At 38.7% G+C, this 18,774-nt stretch overlaps 2 protein-coding genes across 2 annotated transcripts; both read right to left on the bottom strand.

Annotated features, from left to right (window-relative positions):
• Positions 1–506: 506 nt before the first annotated feature.
• On the bottom strand, positions 507–15,143 carry LOC108106522 (calmodulin). The gene is made up of 4 exons (XM_017213630.2): positions 14,993–15,143; positions 10,030–10,203; positions 5,327–5,569; positions 507–724 (listed from the first exon to the last, which is right to left on the bottom strand). Exons 1-4 carry the CDS (start codon positions 14,994–14,996, stop codon positions 696–698), a joined length of 450 nt encoding a protein of 149 aa, XP_017069119.1. The 5' UTR covers positions 14,997–15,143; the 3' UTR covers positions 507–695.
• A 1,113-nt stretch (positions 15,144–16,256) lies between these two features.
• Positions 16,257–17,866, bottom strand: LOC108106521 (V-type proton ATPase subunit D). The gene is made up of 2 exons (XM_017213629.2): positions 16,937–17,866; positions 16,257–16,873 (listed from the first exon to the last, which is right to left on the bottom strand). The coding sequence occupies exons 1-2, from the start codon at positions 17,459–17,461 to the stop codon at positions 16,316–16,318; spliced, it is 1,083 nt and encodes a 360-aa protein (XP_017069118.1). The 5' UTR covers positions 17,462–17,866; the 3' UTR covers positions 16,257–16,315.
• Positions 17,867–18,774: the final 908 nt, after the last annotated feature.

The raw sequence follows: 18,774 nt of genomic DNA, 5'->3' as shown, positions 1-18,774 counted from the left end.
TTTTATTTTTTTCAGTGGAAAACTTTCAAAACAAAATGCAGCCGATGCGCGCCTCCGTCGCCAGGTGGCGCGCTGACCATTGTTTGGTGCGCCATCTATCGGCAATACTGGTGGTTGCTGCTGCTTCTTGCTTCTCCCTCTGCTTGCTCTTCTTCTCGCTTCTCATTTTGTTTAAGTGTAGTGATAGACTTGTTGTTCTTGTTAATCGAAACGATTTGTTGTTGTTGTTGTTTGTTGCTGCTGGTTGTTGTTGTAGTTGTAGTTGTTGTTTGTGGTTTTAAACGGTGACTTCATTAAGTATGCTGTTTTGGTTGTTGTTGTTTTTTGTTGCATTAAAATTATGTTGTTGTTGTTGTTTTTTTTTCGTTTAACCTCTTTTTCTTCTTCTCTTTCTGAATTCGGTTGTTTCAGTTTTTTGCTTGTTTAAATTTTCTTTTGCTTTTGCATTTTTTTAAGTGTAAGTTTCATTTGTTTTTAAAGTTTCTTAAATGTTTTTTTGCTTCTTATTCTTCTCTTTATGTTGTTTTTGTTTTTTGCTTAACTCTTTGTTGTTTGTTGTTGTTGTTGTTTGCTTTTTTTAAGATCTTTTACTGGGGTCCATAGCAACAGCGTGGCGCGATGTTATTGCGCACAGCTACAGTCTTCGTCAACATCTTAAAAAAATAGAAAGGCTTAAAAAGAAATAATTTAACGCTTCACTTCGATGTCATCATAGTCACGAATTCTGTAAGGAAAAGAAAGAGAACAGATTGGAATTAGTTAAAAAGTTGCAAATGATTGATTAAAGAATAAAACTTCTAACTAAACTATCTATAACAAAGTCTCAAATATGATCTTAAAACTGAAAAGGGAAGTCTGTCTTTAGATAAATATCTATCTTAATACTCTCTAATAGTAAAACACATCTCTAAGTAAGACCTTTTCTAACTATTTCTTAACCTAACAAACACCTATACAAAAAATCCATAAACTATAAACTGATTACCCAATTAAGAACTCTCGAAATGATATATCCCCAGTTTAAAATACCCTCTCAACCACTTGAGTTGACACCAAAAAAAATCAAATAGAACAAAAAAGATTCACACAACAAATCAAGTATCGAAAATAGCTGAGCGCTGTCATTAACCTTCTACTAAATTAAGATGGCAATTAATCAATAGCAAACGAGCATTACACTACAACAACAACACGAACAGCAACGACCAGCTAATCAATAAGACAAACGAGCAAGTCACGAGATGTCTGATGAAAACACTTTTGCCGCACACAACACAACAACATCAACAACAACGAGAAAAAAGAAAATCAAGACACACACAGCCAAGGCAAAGGCAGGGAAAATTTATTGAGTGCAAAGACTCAGACAGTCAATCGCCAGAGATTATGTACTCTCTTCTGTTCCTCGTCCGAAAATAGAAGACGGTGGCTGCTTGGCAGCAACGGTGGCAGAGTGCAATATAAAGACGTTGCCTCTTGCCGCATTGTTCGCGAATTGATGGGTATAAACTGGGTATAAGCTGTGCTTGAAAGATTAGAACCCTTTAACTAATGATAAAAAGTATTGCATACCTAAAAGGCGCTTAGTTCAAAAGTATTTTAAGTACCTTTCTAAGATCTCTTTAAAACTTACTCAAAACCAATATACCCTAGTTCACTGTACCAATACCCATTACAAAAAAGAAGAGAAGAACTTCCACATCATCGACTCAATCAATATGGAAGGAAGAAAAGGAGAGAAAAGGAGGAGCAATATCACCATCCACCAGTCGACTTCTTCCCTTTTGCCTGTATTGGTGTCCCCAATTTATCAGGTGTTTGCCTATTTCTATTTTTAAGAGAAAAGGAGAAAAGAAAAGAATTCTCGGACGCGCTGCTGGTGCATCTGTTCTTCTTGATTGCACTTCTTCTTCTTCTTCTTCGTTGTCTTTTTGCTGTTTTTGTTTTGCTGTTTCCTAGGGTGATTGCATTTTTGAAATATTTAAACAACAAGAAAGAGATAGAGAGTGAGGGAGAGGGCAAGAAAAGAGACACAGAATAGAGGTCTGTGCAAATTGAGTGGGCGTGTAATTGGGTGGATTTCCTCGGGACCAATGGTCAAGAATTTATAGGGTGTAAATGGGTTTTGCCAAAAATCAACAAAATAACAACATTTATTGGGGATGGCAAAACCTAAATTAACTAGAATTTCCAAGGCAAAAAGTTTATTAGGAACATATGTGGAAAAGTCAATAAAAAATCATATAGTTTAATACCATCTTCAACTTCCATACTTCAAATCTTATCGCCTTTCTAGCCTGGCCTATAATCTTCAAACTAAAATGACTTGCCCTAGAAAAAAAAGCTTATCAAAAAACCCGCAAACAATCGATGGCTATCAAGCTTTTTGGTAAATTTAACCTTCCATTCCGTTTAAGTGCCAAAACACACCTTTCTGATAATCAAACTAAACCCTTTTGGAGGTCGTAAGAGGCTTAAAACTGAAATGTTATTGGCCAAAGTTCAGGTGGTGACGCCCGGCTTAGCCTATATGGGAAAACTCCCAAGAGTGGCGAAACCCCATGGGGCCGTCCTTGACATTTGCCCAAATGCAAATGTGCTCGTCGTTCACTCTTTTGATTAAATCTTCGTCGGAAAACATCATGGCCCACTATTTGGGCCACGCCTATTTTAGCTATCCAGTTCGATGCACTGAGAGAAATATAAAAGAAAGTTTTCCCAAGACAATTAAAACGAAATCAAGCCAGGTCGCATTGCAACTTTTTCGGCTGTCTTCTTCGGTCAACAAAATGTTTTTGGGCAAATATTCTTAGCTATTCATTTTATAGACCCACCACGAGCCCCTGAATTAACCGCAATGCCCCCGTCCCCAACCAAAACACCTTCCCCCCGCCCACTCATTACGTCGTTTTGCGTTTTTGTGGTTCTGCTGTTTATCTTTCGTCGCTTTGTTTACATTCGCCAAACTTACTTGGTCTATCTCTGCTAAGGTCTAGATTTTTTCCATCTTTTTTTCCTTTTTGCTAATTTTGGAATTTATTTTTCTTTTTTTTTTTTCTTACCCACACACCTATTGTAGAGATGTGTGTAGGTGTGTGTGTGTGTTCATTTAATTTTCCTCGCCTCTGTGTTAATTTTTAATTTGTTGTTCTTTGTATTTTGTTTAACATTTTATTTGATTTTCGACTGGCTCTTGTTCTTCTTTCCCTTTGCACAGCATTTTTCTATCTGCTGGCATTGGGCCAAAGTAAGTCTCATCTCATTCCCATTCGCCAATATCTATCTTTCCCTCTGCATATTCATTGTGTGCGCCATATAATTTTCACTTGCAAAATTACCAAGAAGTATGTGCGGGGGGAGAGGGAGAGAAGGGGTCGTCGTATGGCTATAGCCAAAGCCGGCAAGACACAACAATAAAGACTTTGGTTAATTGGCAATAAGCAAAATGGCAACAATGCGCATTTTATATTTACGTTATGCTGATTCCGCTGACTGAACCAAAAAACACGGCCAAGAGGAGTGAGATACATTTGCTCGGTCAATGTTCATGCCATCGCCTTTCCCCGATTACCAACCCAACCCCCGAGCCCCCTTGATGAATATTGCACAATATTTATATATTTTATTTTAATTGTTGTTACCCATTCGCACTGTTGCCGAGCAGCGGACTACGACGGCTGCTTGGCCCGCGACAGGTTAATCATTTAAGTGTGGAATTTACGCGCGACATTTATTTTGGCTTTTAAAAACATTTCAATTTGCGGCAGCAGGAAAGTGGCGAAAGGCATAAAAAATACTGATTGGGAGCAGGCAAAGTAGGAAAAGTAGGAAAAGTTTAAATGGCCAGTGATATATGGCAGAGGAATGATGATACAGAAAAAGTTGTTTTTTAAGTAATTAAAAGGGTTATTTTTTAATGTTAATAACTGCAAAAGTTATAGATACTTTTTTCTAGCAACAACATGTGGTTTGTAGTACAAATTCGTTAGCCAACTATCACCTGATCACCTGATTTTCTAACTTCTTGAGTTTTCTGGCAAATCCACCTTCCACTTAACATTTAGATTCTACTATCTGACAGTATCAAGTACAATTTTATACCCAACACTTCCTCATTACTAACTAAACCTAGACACTTCATTTTACTTTAAAGAAATACAAATCTATTAACAAATTCCACTAAAAAAAAAACACAATGTAGTTAATGATTATAAATGTAGATCATCAGTCTTCGTTTTGCTTTTGTTTTGTTTAAACTTTTTGCTATTTTTATGTATTTTGTTCATAAATTACTTGTGATTAATCTATTTGATCCGCGAAATGCTTTGGCGGCAGCCAAAAACGATTTCTATTTGAACTTGAAGATCAACATATATATATATAGATAGATAGATATAGATAGGTAGGTAGTACATATATATGAGGGGGAAATACTGTCCGATTTTAATTGCTACTTTTCCCGGTCTCTATGTGTGTGTGCACAACAAAAGGAAATTTTGGGGAAAAATCGAGGCAGTAGTGGGAGGATGTGCCATAATATAGGAGGATTTTCCTTCTTTTTTTTGCGATTTCAAATTTGTTCCATTTTCTATTTTATTGTTTTAGCTTTTCCCATTTGATGGTGATTGCTTTTCTCTATATTCATTTTCACCCACTGGGACACGCTGTTTGCCCAATTGAAAAATCAATTTTCAAGCAATTAAAAAATTACCAAGAAAGATTTCGTATAAAAATGCACTGCTAATGGGTAGAGATATTTGTTTTATATATCTCTGTCTATATATTTATTTATTTATATATTTATATAGATTTAGCACACATTTAAGTATTACTATAATGAGTCAGGGTTTTGGTTAATTAGCCAAGCCATATGACACAGCCAAGTGCCAATAGTGACTCAAATGCGATGCCAGTGATTCAATCATTTTATTTGCTTTTGCTGTCTCTGTTTCGTGGCAGGTGCAACAGACAGATCCAATTAGAGCCCAAAGCACGCGAACCACAAAAAACAATAACATTTAGAGCTATTACCGTGAAAATAGCGTTGGAAAAGCTTTGACAACGCGGATTATTGGGAAGTTCTCATATTTCATCATGAGATTCGACAAGTTTACTGTCATTAGTTTCTATTACATTATCGGAATTGGAATAGACATGAGGTATATCCTATAAAAAGTTAAAAATATCTCTGATTTCAAACCTTAGCAAACCCTTTTTACAGAACTAAGCTGTTTTCTTAACTTTAATTAAGAATATTAAGACTAATCCATGGATATCCACTGATATTTCATTACTCTATCTCTAACATGACCTAAGCTTAACTCACCTTCGTAATTGACCTGACCGTCACCATCGATATCAGCCTCACGGATCATCTCATCGACCTCCTCGTCTGTGAGTTTCTCGCCGAGATTTGTCATCACGTGACGCAACTCAGCCGCCGAGATGAAGCCGTTGCCGTCCTTGTCGAACACTCTGAAGGCTTCCCGGATCTCCTCTTCGCTATCGGTGTCCTTCATTTTGCGTGCCATCATTGTAAGGAATTCTGGGAAGTCAATTGTGCCGTTGCCTGTGCGGAAAGCATAAAGAATAACAATTAATTTCGTTGCATACTTTACGGATGGGATTTCAGGGATTTCCCCCCATCATCAATTTAAATTCTTAACCCCCAGGGGTTGGAGAGGCGATGGAGGCGTTATAATAAATTCAAGTCAGGGGATAAAGGCACCCAACATTTCTCTTCATTATGGCCAAGTTTGCTCTGCCGCCGAATACCCTGGGGCTGTGTGTACACTACTTAAAGCTTTTCCATCGTGTTGCCTTTTCGACGTTAAATCCCTGGGAGGTGGTATATATAATCGAGCATATTTTCATATTTGCCTAAGCCCCAAACAAACTTTCCTTAAAGGGGGGGAGCAGCGGCGGTTGGGGTGAAAACCAACACACGTGTAGGCGGGTAGGCCACCCACCTTTGTGGAGTGCTACAAAGATAAGTCCGCCTAATCCCATTTCTGTTGAATCACTCTCTTCCTCCTCACTTTCTCTCTTCTTTTTTGTGCTCTTTTCTTATCTAGCTTCTTTATCGCCTTCCCCCCTCCTTCGGTTCAGCCAAGTGGAATGAAAATTTGTTAAAGAATTTAGCCAAACATTTTCCTGAGGTTATCCTACATAAGTGAAACGCAAATGAAGTGGCCCAAACCGAAATTCTTGTTATACTAATTGAAAAAGTTTCCTTTCGGCTTTCGGCTTGACTTGGTCTTAACTTGAAAATAGTTCTTATACATTTTCTTTATTTTTTTTTTTAAGACAACTTTTGGCCTTAATTGTTATTGACTGACTTTTTGCAAGCCATCATCATCATCAACATCATCGTTCCCTAGTCAAGAGAAGAGCCCCTTTTGTCCATAAAATGGAACAACAGTATAAAATGTTTTTCAGTTTTCAGTTTTTCCTCTGTGTTTGCTACCCTCAAAACCAAATGGAGCGTGTTTCATTGTGGCTATCATTTTGTTTCTTGTGAATTGAATGTGTTTTTTATTACTTTGTGGGAAAATGGGTTTTCTCCAGAGAGAGAGAGGGAGAGAACTTTCTGTATATATGATGCCTCATGCCTCATAGGTTCAAGTTCTTTTCAACTTTGGAAGCACAAAAAACTACTTTCCTTTAGGGCAATTTAGATTTGTTGAAGATGGGATAAGGAAAACTCGCAAGTAACAAAATAAAAACGAATGAACTCTGCACTCATGACCCCTAAAAAAAAAGAAACTAAATAACTATTTAACACTCTTAAATATTTGTTTTAAAATAAACAAACATTTTTCTAAAACAAATAAATACAAAAATCTGAAAGCAATTTCCAATTTCATAATCATAAATTTTTCACCACACTTTCGGCTAATTTAAGTCTTATTATTATTCAATATTTTTGCCATATTGAGAGAGCCAAAAATATATATATTTCGAAAATAGCCAAAAGAACATCAAATAAAATATCGACGGGTGGCTATATAGTTCATTCGGCCGATATCTGTTGTGTTTGGTTGCTTGTTGTCTTTGCCTCCCGTTTCTGTTTCGGTTTCTGTTTATGATTCTATTTAAAACATTTGACGCGATTTTCTGTTGCTTTTGGCTTTGTCGATAGGATTTCCCCAAAAACCAAAAATGAAAAAAAATAAAAAAAAACATATAATACAAATACCAAGGAAAGCCTCCTCCTCACACACACACACACTCATAGAATATTGGTTGTATTGGGGGGACAACAGACAGACAAAGGCATTGAGAAATTTGTTGCCATTTTTGTTAGACGCTTCTTAGACTGGCCCGAACGTACGACTTTGACGAACCCCACTTTTCTCCTTCCTCTCACTCAGCCCAATTATGATAATTATGATGTTCACATCGCCTCTTCTATTGGCCATAATGATGTTGGCCAGCGTCTGGCGGGGCTTTCGGTTTCCATTACGTTTGCCTTCTAGCACCCACCTCCTCCTCCTCTCCTCCTCACACAACCCCTTTTTCTCTGCTTTTCCGTTTCGCAACGTTGCTCGCAAAATTTTGCAGACAATTTAAAATTTTAATAAGTTTTTTTTTTTTTTTTATTATTATTATTTCTTGTGCCGCTCGCAGTGGCATCGCTAAATTTAGTTTGGGGGCATTTTCCATTGCGCTTTACAAAATACAGTTGACTTTGGAAAAGATGGAAAATAGTGCTAGGATTGTATTAAGTTCTTTCTGAAATGAAAGTTACCTTAAGGTTTAAGAATGTATTTGAATTTATCTAAGCTTTACTGTATTATATCGCAAAATTTGATTTTGTAGAAGTTCCTGTATAAAATCAATCTTGTTAAAAACTTTCTTTTTAAGTTAAAACTGAAACTGAAACAGCAGATTAACAGAACATAGAAAAACTCTCAAAACCGTCTCTAAATATCTAATTACCTTTATAGAAATATCCTCAGATTTAATTTCCATTTAGTACTAAAGAAAACTCAATGACAGTCGGAATTTTCCTAATTCCTAACTTACAAAATATCCACTACAACGGGTATACCCCGTTGTATACTAATTTATAGCCACTTTTCACTCCTTTCCTTTTCCTTTTGCTAAAATTGTATTTATACCGCTGGACAATCCCACTGACCCACCCCTCTCCTTCACCTCCTCACATCTCTCCTCTTGACCAAAAACTAATGCGGTCGTTTGCATTCAGCTGAGAGACTCTGAAAATCAGGCAGTTTGGCCATCGTCAACTGCCTGCGACGAGACGCCAACAAAATTTTAAGTAATGAATGTTTAATGTTTCCGTCAGATTCCTGACGACTGCCTGGCCCACTCACATTGGCCACCGCCACCAAGCCATGTGAGTGGGTGATTCTGGTGTTGCCAAGTTAGTTTTTCGGGCCAGAAAATGCATTCCTTTGTGGAATCGTAAATTAGAGGAGTTCGTTTAGCGACGAGAAACAACTAAAACGTTGGCAAATAAAGTTGGCCAACAAAACATTTTCCTTTCCACTCAATGAAAAACTTTTTCACATATGCAAATTCCAGTCAAATAAAGTTTTGGATGGAAAAATGTTCGGACTCCCAAGTGGCGACCCCGCCATGCCATGCCATGCCATATACCAACTACTATTTTTAGCTCTGATAAACAGTTAGTATGCGCATCTACCCCTTTACCACCCCCCCTGGATTGCAACACTTTAACTTGTAGAAACAAAAAAAAATGGAAATTGTGCGAGAGAGCGCCTGCGCTGCAAATTCTGTGCAGGACTTTGCAGATTTTGTCCTGGATATTTTCGACAACATGCGCACAGAATTTCCACGTGCAAGAGCAACAGCAGCAGCAGCAGCAGCAACAACAACAACCAAACCAAGGGAAAACTGACAAAGAAAATGGAGCAAAAAAAAAAAAAAAACAAATACAAATACAAATTGGGCGGGGACAGTTACAAAAGTTATGAAAGAACAAGTAAGGGGAAAAAGTAGTTTCGGCAGCTACTTTCTTGGGATCTACTTGTTACGCAGTCTCTGGGGAAAATTGTTAGAAAAATAGGTAAGAAAAAGGTATAAAAAGACGTGTTCTACTATACCGTTAGTAGTAGAAAATCCTAAAAATAAATATAATTTTCCCATTTTACCTCAAAAACTAAAAACTAACAAAAACTATAGACAAGCTAATCTATTTATTTTCTTTCTCTTCCACATTCATGGCAAATCTGGTTTACCGCCAAAAGGTGAAAAACCTCATGCTATAAAAATGGGCGACACATTTTCAATTTTGCCACATTTTTGGCGCGAGGCGCCTGTCGCTCGATTTCCCCCAGCATCAGAAATAAAAATGGATCTTCCTCAATTTTCTTGTTTTCCTCCCCCGAAAAAAAAGTTTGTTACACTAAAACTTGTCGGAGATTCTTGAGCTAAGCAAACAACCACCTTTACTCAAAAATGAAAAATCAAAAAAAATCTGACAGCAGCGGCTGCCAAAGACAAGACACGGGAAAGAGCCAAAATATTTTAGTCATCTATTTTTACTCCCTATGACGTGTTTTTGTTGCATATTTTTAGCCAAGAAATGATTTTCCATTTTTTTTTTCTTCATTTTGTTTTTTGTATTTTTGTATTTTTCACCCATTGTTTGTCGTACAAATATTGGTCTGATCTATGTCTGTCTGCAAAAGGAGAAGCGAAACGAAAAGGAATGAGTGAGAGGGATTAGGCCCAGAATAGCCATAGATTTGGGTAAACAAAATTAGACACCTTGGGGATCGGGTTAAAAGGGGTTCTGGCCAGTTTGTTTATCACTAAGCATGGTTGTGGCAAAAACCATGGCTAATCAGATCATTTGCATATATAGTCAAAAGTCTGACTTCATCATCAAGTCACAAGATACGATTGTGACTGGAACTAATTTTAAAGCTAGCGGCCTAAACACATGCTAGTCTGTGTAGTTAGCCAATACTGACTTGATATCTTATTATAACACCCCCCCGAATGACAATGATTTTCCTTCCCAAAAACCCAACTTACCGTCGGCATCAACCTCGTTGATCATGTCCTGCAGCTCGGCCTCTGTGGGGTTCTGGCCCAGGGAGCGCATGACTGTGCCCAACTCCTTTGTTGTGATGGTGCCATCGCCGTCCTTGTCGAATAGCGAGAATGCCTCTTTGAACTCAGCGATCTGTTCCTCTGTCAGCTGATCGGCCTGCAAAAACAGAAAAAAACACATAATAAGACCATTAATTAGATGCACTAACTAACTAAAAACACAAACCATTTTGAATTGGCATCAAACAACAATCGTTAACAAAATAAATACTACAACTATGATATTGACAACTCGACCAGGTTGCTTTTGGGTTGGCTTGTGAAAAACTTTTCAACGACATCTCGGATGGCATTTCAATGTCAAAAAATGGAAAACTATCAACCCCCCAAGGAATACAATTAGAAATAAACAAGGGACCGAAACCGAAAAAAAAAGGAGAACAATTGTGTTTAATTTGAATAATTTTGCATATTGTTGTTTGTCTGGCCGCCGGGCCAAGACCAGATACAATTGTATCTTTGTATCTGGTATATGGTATCTCTATGCAGTGGTATCTTGGAAAAAAAAGGTGTTAAGTTTCCGCTGAATCAACAAAAACCTGACGTCAGCGAATGTTTAATAAACAGCAAGAAGCTTGGAGGAGAAAAAAAAAGGGAAGAGGAGTGGAAAAACAAAGACGACGACACTCAAAACCAAAATTTATTATTGCCATGCGAATGATGTATCTGCGACATGAGGCATGCGAGTTGTCAGGAGCCAGCCAGGTAATTCTAGACCCAAAAACGATCTTCAGGGTCAACAAATTTCCAAGCCTCATTCTCAGTTTGCCTGAGTGTTATTGTTTAATGGCAAAATTAATGTTTATTTGAGCAATTCTCTCTCTCTCAAACCGATAAGCTAAAGAATTTAACGACTATATTATAAGGCCTGGTTTGACTTGCGATAATTATTATTAATCATGAAGCAAAAATGCAAAAGCAAACTTTGCCTGCGTCAGAGGATGACTTATACTATATATTTGTTCAAGCTGATAAGTGAAAAGCTTGGCTATATGTTTGTTTACCGTTCCCAGATGTAGAATTACAACTTTAATTGCCTAAGGGCAACTATCAATTCAATCTATAATTTATATAATTAGCTAATAGTCTCAGGGATCAGAGCTTAGATTGCCTCTATCTAATCAGTTTAAGTTGAAGGCCAAATCAATATGTTCCTTAAACATGATCTCAGACATGTTGGCCAACCAGCTAACCATTTATGGACAACTTCCGTTGGCTAGGCCAGCCAGTAAACCAACTTAGTTAAAGCCAAAATCAGCAATTGGCATTGGAATTATAGCGCCCTGCGTGCTTGACCTTATCTAATCGGGGAATTTCGGTAAATTTAAACAGCAAATACGAGTACATTTGGTCTGCTGCCACCTGTTATTATTTTTGTATTTCTCTTTTTTTTTGTCGCGTTGGCGTTCAATTGAATTTGCCCAGCTTATCGCCATGGCCCGCAGCAGATAAAACGCTTTTCAACTGGGTTATGTCATTGGCAAGGCAGGCGTGACTAAGCCAGAAACACAGAAACACCCATCAGATTCGCTGCTAAAAAGCAGATTGAAGCTCTCTCTCTTTAAATGGCGACAAATAATGCAAATAATAATAACAAAATCAGCAGAAAACCCCACCCACCCAGCGATATCCATTAATGGTAGTCAATCGGGTGGGGTCGTTAATCGAGGGGCGGTTGGGGGGTGGCTTTGTTGGGTTAATGCCTAATTGGTAATCCATTTGTATGCACAATCAGACGCCCACGGCCACGTCGGATGGCATCCCGAGGAAGCTTCTATATTCAAGGCAAACACAGTGCCTTCCGAAAGTTTATTCCACTGAAATCAGGACTCAAGCTGTGCGAATTTATCTGGCTTATTTCTTTGCCTTTTTTCTATGGCAATGACTCATGGTTTTATCACATTAGAGTTTTGACCTTATGATCCGCCAAAAGTAGTTGAACTTTTGCGTTTCTCCACTTGAATATAATCACTGGCGATGATGGCATACTTTTATTTAAAAACTTTTGTTTATGTACTCATAATTTATCAAAGTTATGAAGTTATCTTGCTTTGCTCATAAACTTCCACCAAAAAGAATTATGGGTCATCAACAAATCTTGAATCATTGTTAAAATGGGAAATTTATTTAAAATGTTAGAAAAATGTTTTATAAGTTAGAGTTATCATAAACCACATTTGCTAATCATATTCAAATTCATCATCAAGAAGTTTGACTGTAAATACAACTTCAAACTGGAAACTTATGTTAAAACCAAGTTTGCCGGTTTACCGTTGTTTAGTCTAGGCTTCTCTTTTTTTTTTTTGCCGGTTTCAACCGGTTTCATGGAGTTCAGTTTGGCTTTATGAATGACGGTTAAATATGGTTTTTGGGTACAATTTCAGTGCATACGAACTGAGAAGCAGTCCAAACAAATGTGCTAACTGAGCCAAAAGCCAGTCGTTAGCCATTATTAATATGCCACTCACATCATCGCGGTGTATTCATCATAGGCCAGGCCATATGATCGATGAAGTCAGCCCAAGAGAAAATGTGACTCATGGAAATTTATATGAATGTTGGCTAAGTTTTTCAAAGGAAATCTAGACATTTCTCCTAATAAAAGCAGCAAAAGATCAACAAACTTTGAAGATCAGTCAAAGTAAAGTAAAGTAAAAACCCTTAACAAATATTTGCTTTTGGGCCAAGTTAGCAGCAGTTGGTTGAATCAGAGAAACAAATTGGGCACGTATTTATAAAACGATGCGATATACATATTTTAATTAAAAGCTGTTTGCATTCTGCGTGAGCTGTAAAAATCGCTAATTAAATTAGGCGACGCCAGATGAGGTTGAAAAGGAGGATGAGGAGACGGCAGCGGGGGTGATAAAGTGGGCGTGGGGTGCTCTCGGTTCGTCCATTCGTTCTTATCAAAAGGCGCAGAGAAAAGCAAACAGAAATAAGAAGAACAAGGTGCACGAAAGAGGGCGACAAGAAAATTGGATTATGTGGTTAAGCGGCGTCTAGCAGGAATTTTTCTTCATTTGCAGCGCTCCTCCTCCCCCACCCATTCGCCTGTGCCGTTACAATAAAATTCTTGTGCGAAAAGGCAAAGTGGAACAGGCAGCCGCCAACACACATACTCATATACATATACACACACGCATAAGAGTACGGCGAGCCGAACGAATGAACGAGCGAAGCAGACGAACAAAGACGAAGGCGAAACAGCAAAATAACCGCAATGCGGCAAATGAAACGGTTATGGAAGAAAACAACAAAAGGCAGGCGCCGATAAAAGTGCCAAGCGCAAGGCGCAAAAAAAAAAGCTGAAATACCGAAAGAAACGGAAAGAGAGAGACGCAGCACAAAACGGAACTGATAACGAACGAAATAATTGCACACAGAGAGACACGCGAAAGTGTGTGAAACGGTTTTGTGAGAGAGCGTCGAAACGGTTAAATAGAGCGTCGAGTGCGCAAGTTTCTGAGAGAGCGTCAAAAAGAGAGAGGTAAAAAGAGCGCAGCGCGAAATTCCTATAAGAATTTTTTCACCATTTCCATGGTCCGTTTCTAACCTCAATTTTTGCGGCCAAATGTGCGGTAAATACAAAAAATCCAACCAGAAAGCGCAGAGCGAACAACGAATGGCGGGGCAAAGAGAAAAGACCAATAATGCCGGGCCCGGCGACTTTGTTGTTCATCAATATATAAGTTCATATATAGGTATATATGTATGTATATGTCTACATCTATACATGCTTATGGATGTTCACACATTTTCCACTGATAAGCAAAATGGAATTTGCGGGGATCTTTGAAAAATTGCTGATAAAAGCGCCGATGTGTGCGCATAATACTAAACAAATTGGCCAAAATCATATTTGATTTATGGATCCATGAATACGAAGAGAGCGAGAATTGAGGTGTTGCTCGAGATGCTGATAAGAATTTCCACTTTTCCACGCCTGATTGGGTTTCCAGGGGGAATTTTTATTCGCTTTTCGAACGTCATGGAATTATTATAAGGGCGAACCTGATCGAGAGTCAACATTCCGTGTGCGACAGCCTTGCAAAAAATAATAATTTTGACGGATGACGTGACATGTGTGTAAATTCTTGCTACATTGACATTGCCAGGTAATTGTGCTACCTTGTTTTCTTGCGACCCCCCGAGGACAAAGTTCAAGTTCTGATTAGAAGATGGTATAAACTTTGCTAATCAGAATGTGAAGTGTTTGACGTGTTTTAAGATAAAATTCGATTTTAAAAGATTTTTACAAATGTATGTTAGCTGGAAACTAATTTAGGAAAAATTAAGATTAGAATCATAATTTTAATTCTTTGATTTCGAAGTGGAAATTTAATTAGTTTGTAAGAAAATATTGAAAACCCAATGTACCTTAAAATTTGTATCTCAAAATATACCACAATCAGAAAGTTTTAACCTACTTTTGATGAGATAAAAACTTTTAGGGGATGCATTTTACGAGTCTACAACTTTTTTTTTGTAAAACATTGATATTGGGTTGTAGAAAAAACCAGTTTTTTCTACCCGTGAGGCCTGATATATATATATTTTTGGGGTGCGAAAATGTAAACGAAATTCCCGGGGACAGCTGCTTTTCGACGGGGTGTATAAAGTACGCCTGTATGTGCCAGTGTATGTGTGGAAAGCCGTTAAAACCATATAAACAACGTCTAATTGGAAGCCATTGGAAACCCATCCTGCTCGCACTAATGGTAATTGCCCTGGGGGTCGCTGTCTGACTTTGATTTTTCGCAAAAACTGTGGAAATTTCAATGGAAAATGATGGCCGCCTCTGCCAGCGCCACCGCTGCCGTACACGTTGTGTAAACAGAAAATAAAGGTGCACATGTTTTTGCCATCAGAACCAATAAACTTACCATTTTTGTAGGTGTTTTTTTTTTATTTGTTGCTACTAAGTGACGAAGTTTTAATCCGCTGCGGCTACTGCTGCTGCTTGAGTGTTGGTATGTGTGTGAGTGGAATTACGGAACGCGCGGTTAACTTTTTTTTTGGTTGCTTTTGTTTTTTAACTAATTATTACACTGGAAAAGAAGCAAGAAGAGATTTGATGGGGATTAACTTTTTGGGGTCTGGAAGAAGAAGAATAAGACGAACTCTGCCAGCTTGGTGAGAGAAAAAAAAGCGTCCAAAGCAGCGACGCCGCCGACGTTTCTTTTTTTCTCGCCGTGGCAGTTTCTTAAATTCTGTAGTGTTGTTGTTATTGTTGTTTTCAGCCGAATTTAATACAAATTTTCGCCTTGCGTTTCTTCTTTCATTCGGTTTTTTTTTCTCATTTCATTTTTTTCTTTTTTTTTTTTTCATCTATTGTGCGAAATATGCCAAACACACGCGCGCACACGGCAGAATTCTCGTTTATATAGTAGATATGTGGCGGGGGAAAAGAGCTAATACATATAAGAGTTGCTCGGATTTGGTTTTTATAAAGATATTTGTTTCATTTTGAATTTTTTGCTCGTTGGTTTTCTTCGTTTTGTTTCTATATTTTTTTTTGTAGAGAAACTTTGGCTTATCCGCGAAACTTTCGCAGCTCCTTTGGGATCCTTGGTTGTATGTCTGTGTGTGTGTGGTTTTCTATATAGTAGCTTTTGTTGGTCCAAATACTCTGCTGCTCTATATATGTAGGTAATAGCTGGTTTTTCTATTCTGTTCTGTCAACTCACGATCCTAATCTGAATTTCCGTCCGCAACGATCGACGACTCAAAACTTTGTGTTCGAAATAACGCTGCGTCGCCATATATACGGTTTTATTTTCCCCGATATCAAAAGGCAGCAGCAGCAGCGCTGCGCTCTCTCTCTCTCTCTCTCTCGTGCGCGCTCTCTTGTTCTGCGCGGGAGCACGAACCGGTTAAGCTCTCTCTTACTCTATCTCGCCCACTCTCTCTCGCGGTTGCTGTATTCTGCAGCGTCTGCATGGTTGCTGCTGCTTTTGCTGTTGCTCTTTCCTCACACCTTTGTTAACCGTAAATAAATTTGATTTTGCCGTTGTAACGGTCGCGCCGGCGCTTTTTCGCGAACAGTGTGTGGGGAGTGAGTGAAAATAAGGGTGTGGTGTACGGTGATACCCTGTAATACCATTTTTATAGGAAAAGTTGGTTTAAATTGATCTCAAAAATTTGTATAAAATAAAAAAATGACCGAAATTTATTGGAAAAATCTGCATTCGAAACCTCGAACGCCTTACTGTTTCTCAGTATTAGCACTGACTTTGGAAATTTTGGAAATCCTAGATACCTGGCTGGCTGTGCTACCACGCCTCACGGACTTCCCAGTAGGTCCAGAAACGCTGTCGTGGATCTGTCGCTTGGTGCTGTACAGATCACCGCTGCTGGCACGCGGATCCCTTTGCCGACCCGAAATACTCATGGCACTCCTGGTGGTGATAAAGCTAGTTACGGGAGCCTTTTCATTCCGCTCGGCTGCCTCCTTCTTCTCCAGCTCACGGCGCTGCTTCAAGGACACACGGGCCTCTCTCACCCGTCTCTTGACCTCCTGCTCATCAAACTGATCGTGCTCGAATGCGGTGTCGGGCACTGGTCGGGCTTGGGTTATGTTCTTACGAACATATAATTCCAGCTCCTCGTCGGTCATGTTCTTGGTCTTGATCAATTCGCTAAAGGCCATTTTCGCCTCCAACTGCTTGGCCTGGGAGCGTTTCAGACGATAAAAGTCCTCGCGCTCGAACTCCTCCAGCTCGCCGCATATATAGTTATAGGTATTTTGCAAAATCGGAATGACCTTTGGATTTAGTTAGGGAATTTATAAAGAATGTATAAAATGTTAACATATTCCCACACTTACCACATGCTCCAAGGCATTAACCCTCATGTTGGTCTGTAGGGAGGCAGCCTGCAGCATCCGCTCCTGATACTCTAAAGAGGCATAACCCACTAGTTCCCGTAGTGCCTTCGTATAGGCATCTCTAATCCGATTAACTTGCATCCCACCACAACTGAGACCCGCCAATGGAAAGGCACCCGTACCCCTCGTCTCCAGGTCCAGGCAATTAAGTTTGATGCCCACAATCTTGATTTCGGTTCGTCGGAGATAGGCGGATGCCACTTGGCTGTTGCTTACCATTTGTGGCTTGAAATCGGCGCCCAGGAGATTGGCCTTGGCCATTGAGAAAATGGCATGACGCATTGTCTCGTCCGCATCAACATCCTGGTCGAATCGCATCTTGCGCAGCTCTCGCAGCTTCATGTCAATGGCGTCCCGCTTACGTTTTAGAAGACCGACGCCCCTCCTGGCTGCAAGAACCCGCTGCTTCATTATCACTGAATTTGCCCGAGAAGGAAATACTGGCAGAATATCGCGTTTGGCCATTGTGGGGTGTTGTTAATTAGAAGATGTGATCGGAAAGGGATTGGGATTGGCTGAATTTTTGGTTTTTTTTTTACATTTATTGGAAGGACTACTTATAGAAACTTAATTTTCTTTCAAATCTCAGTCAAATCGGATTTTTATTAGTAAAAAGAACTTTATTTATTGATTTACTTATAAAAGTTTTAGCAATGAGTTTTATGAACTTAAAGGGTTAATGATTCAAAGTTTTAAATACAAATGAATCACATTGTTTTTATCAAATGTACATTTAAGAATTGCTTTAACGTTTATCAAGAATGCATTTCACAGCATGAATCAACTTTGTGTTTGGTTAGTATATGTGATTTGGAAAATATTCTTATAAAAACAACGAGTCGAAAGTTAAAACTACAAAAATGGACAAAAAACTAATATCAAAATATAATTTTTATTTTATTTTCTTTTATTTTATTTCAAACTTAATAGAATATCCTCCCAAAGCTGTGAGTTATTAGTACATAATATCACTTATACGCAGGGTGGCCATAAAAATGGATTACCCATAGCAAAATCACGTATACGCAGTGTTAGCTTTCTTTTATATTTTTTATTTAAAAAAAAACAACAATTAAAACAAGAATATAATAAATATAATAATAAATCAGCTTTTTGTAAACAAATAAATAAATTCCCTTCTTTCGTTCTTTATTTCAGCAATAAATATTTTGTTTACCCAAAAGATTCAGTTTCTATATCATGGGATTAACCCTTTGGCTAGCCCAAGGATATTGGACCACAAATCGTTGGTCAGCGGATGCGTGTTGCAATTACAATGCGGGAATGTATGGCCATTCCACTGGGATTTTGCATTGGCCATTGCCCATTGGACATGGGACATGGGGGGCACTTGGACATTTTTACATTTGGCCATTGGATGGCGATTTTGCGCATTTTCCAGCTGCTGTACGATTTCCTTTGCCGCAGCAAATTGTCGCAATGTGGCGCCTCTTGGTGCAACGCAGCCTTGGCGCATTTTGCAACGCATGCCAACAAGTTAAGTATGTTAACCTCTGGAAAATTAGACATGCCACAAGGGGTACGGGTTGGGGGTGTGTTACGCTTTTTTTTTCCTTTTTTTTTTGCGATAAGAGGGCTGAAGAGGGCTAGGTAACGAAAACGAAAATGAAAATGAAGTAACAATGCAGCAAACATTGGGCCGGGCCAAAAGGGCGTTTGTACTCGCTGTTGTAGCTGTAGTTGTAGTTGCCGTTGTCGCTTGGCGACGACAGCAATGCGCCATTTTTCGTTTTCCCCGCAAGACATGAAAATTTGGC

The sequence above is a fragment of the Drosophila eugracilis genome, unplaced genomic scaffold (genome assembly GCF_018153835.1).
Source record: "Drosophila eugracilis isolate 14026-0451.02 unplaced genomic scaffold, ASM1815383v1 contig_81, whole genome shotgun sequence".
Classification (NCBI taxonomy): Eukaryota; Metazoa; Arthropoda; class Insecta; order Diptera; family Drosophilidae; genus Drosophila; species Drosophila eugracilis.
This window is presented reverse-complemented; position numbering and strand designations above follow the sequence as displayed.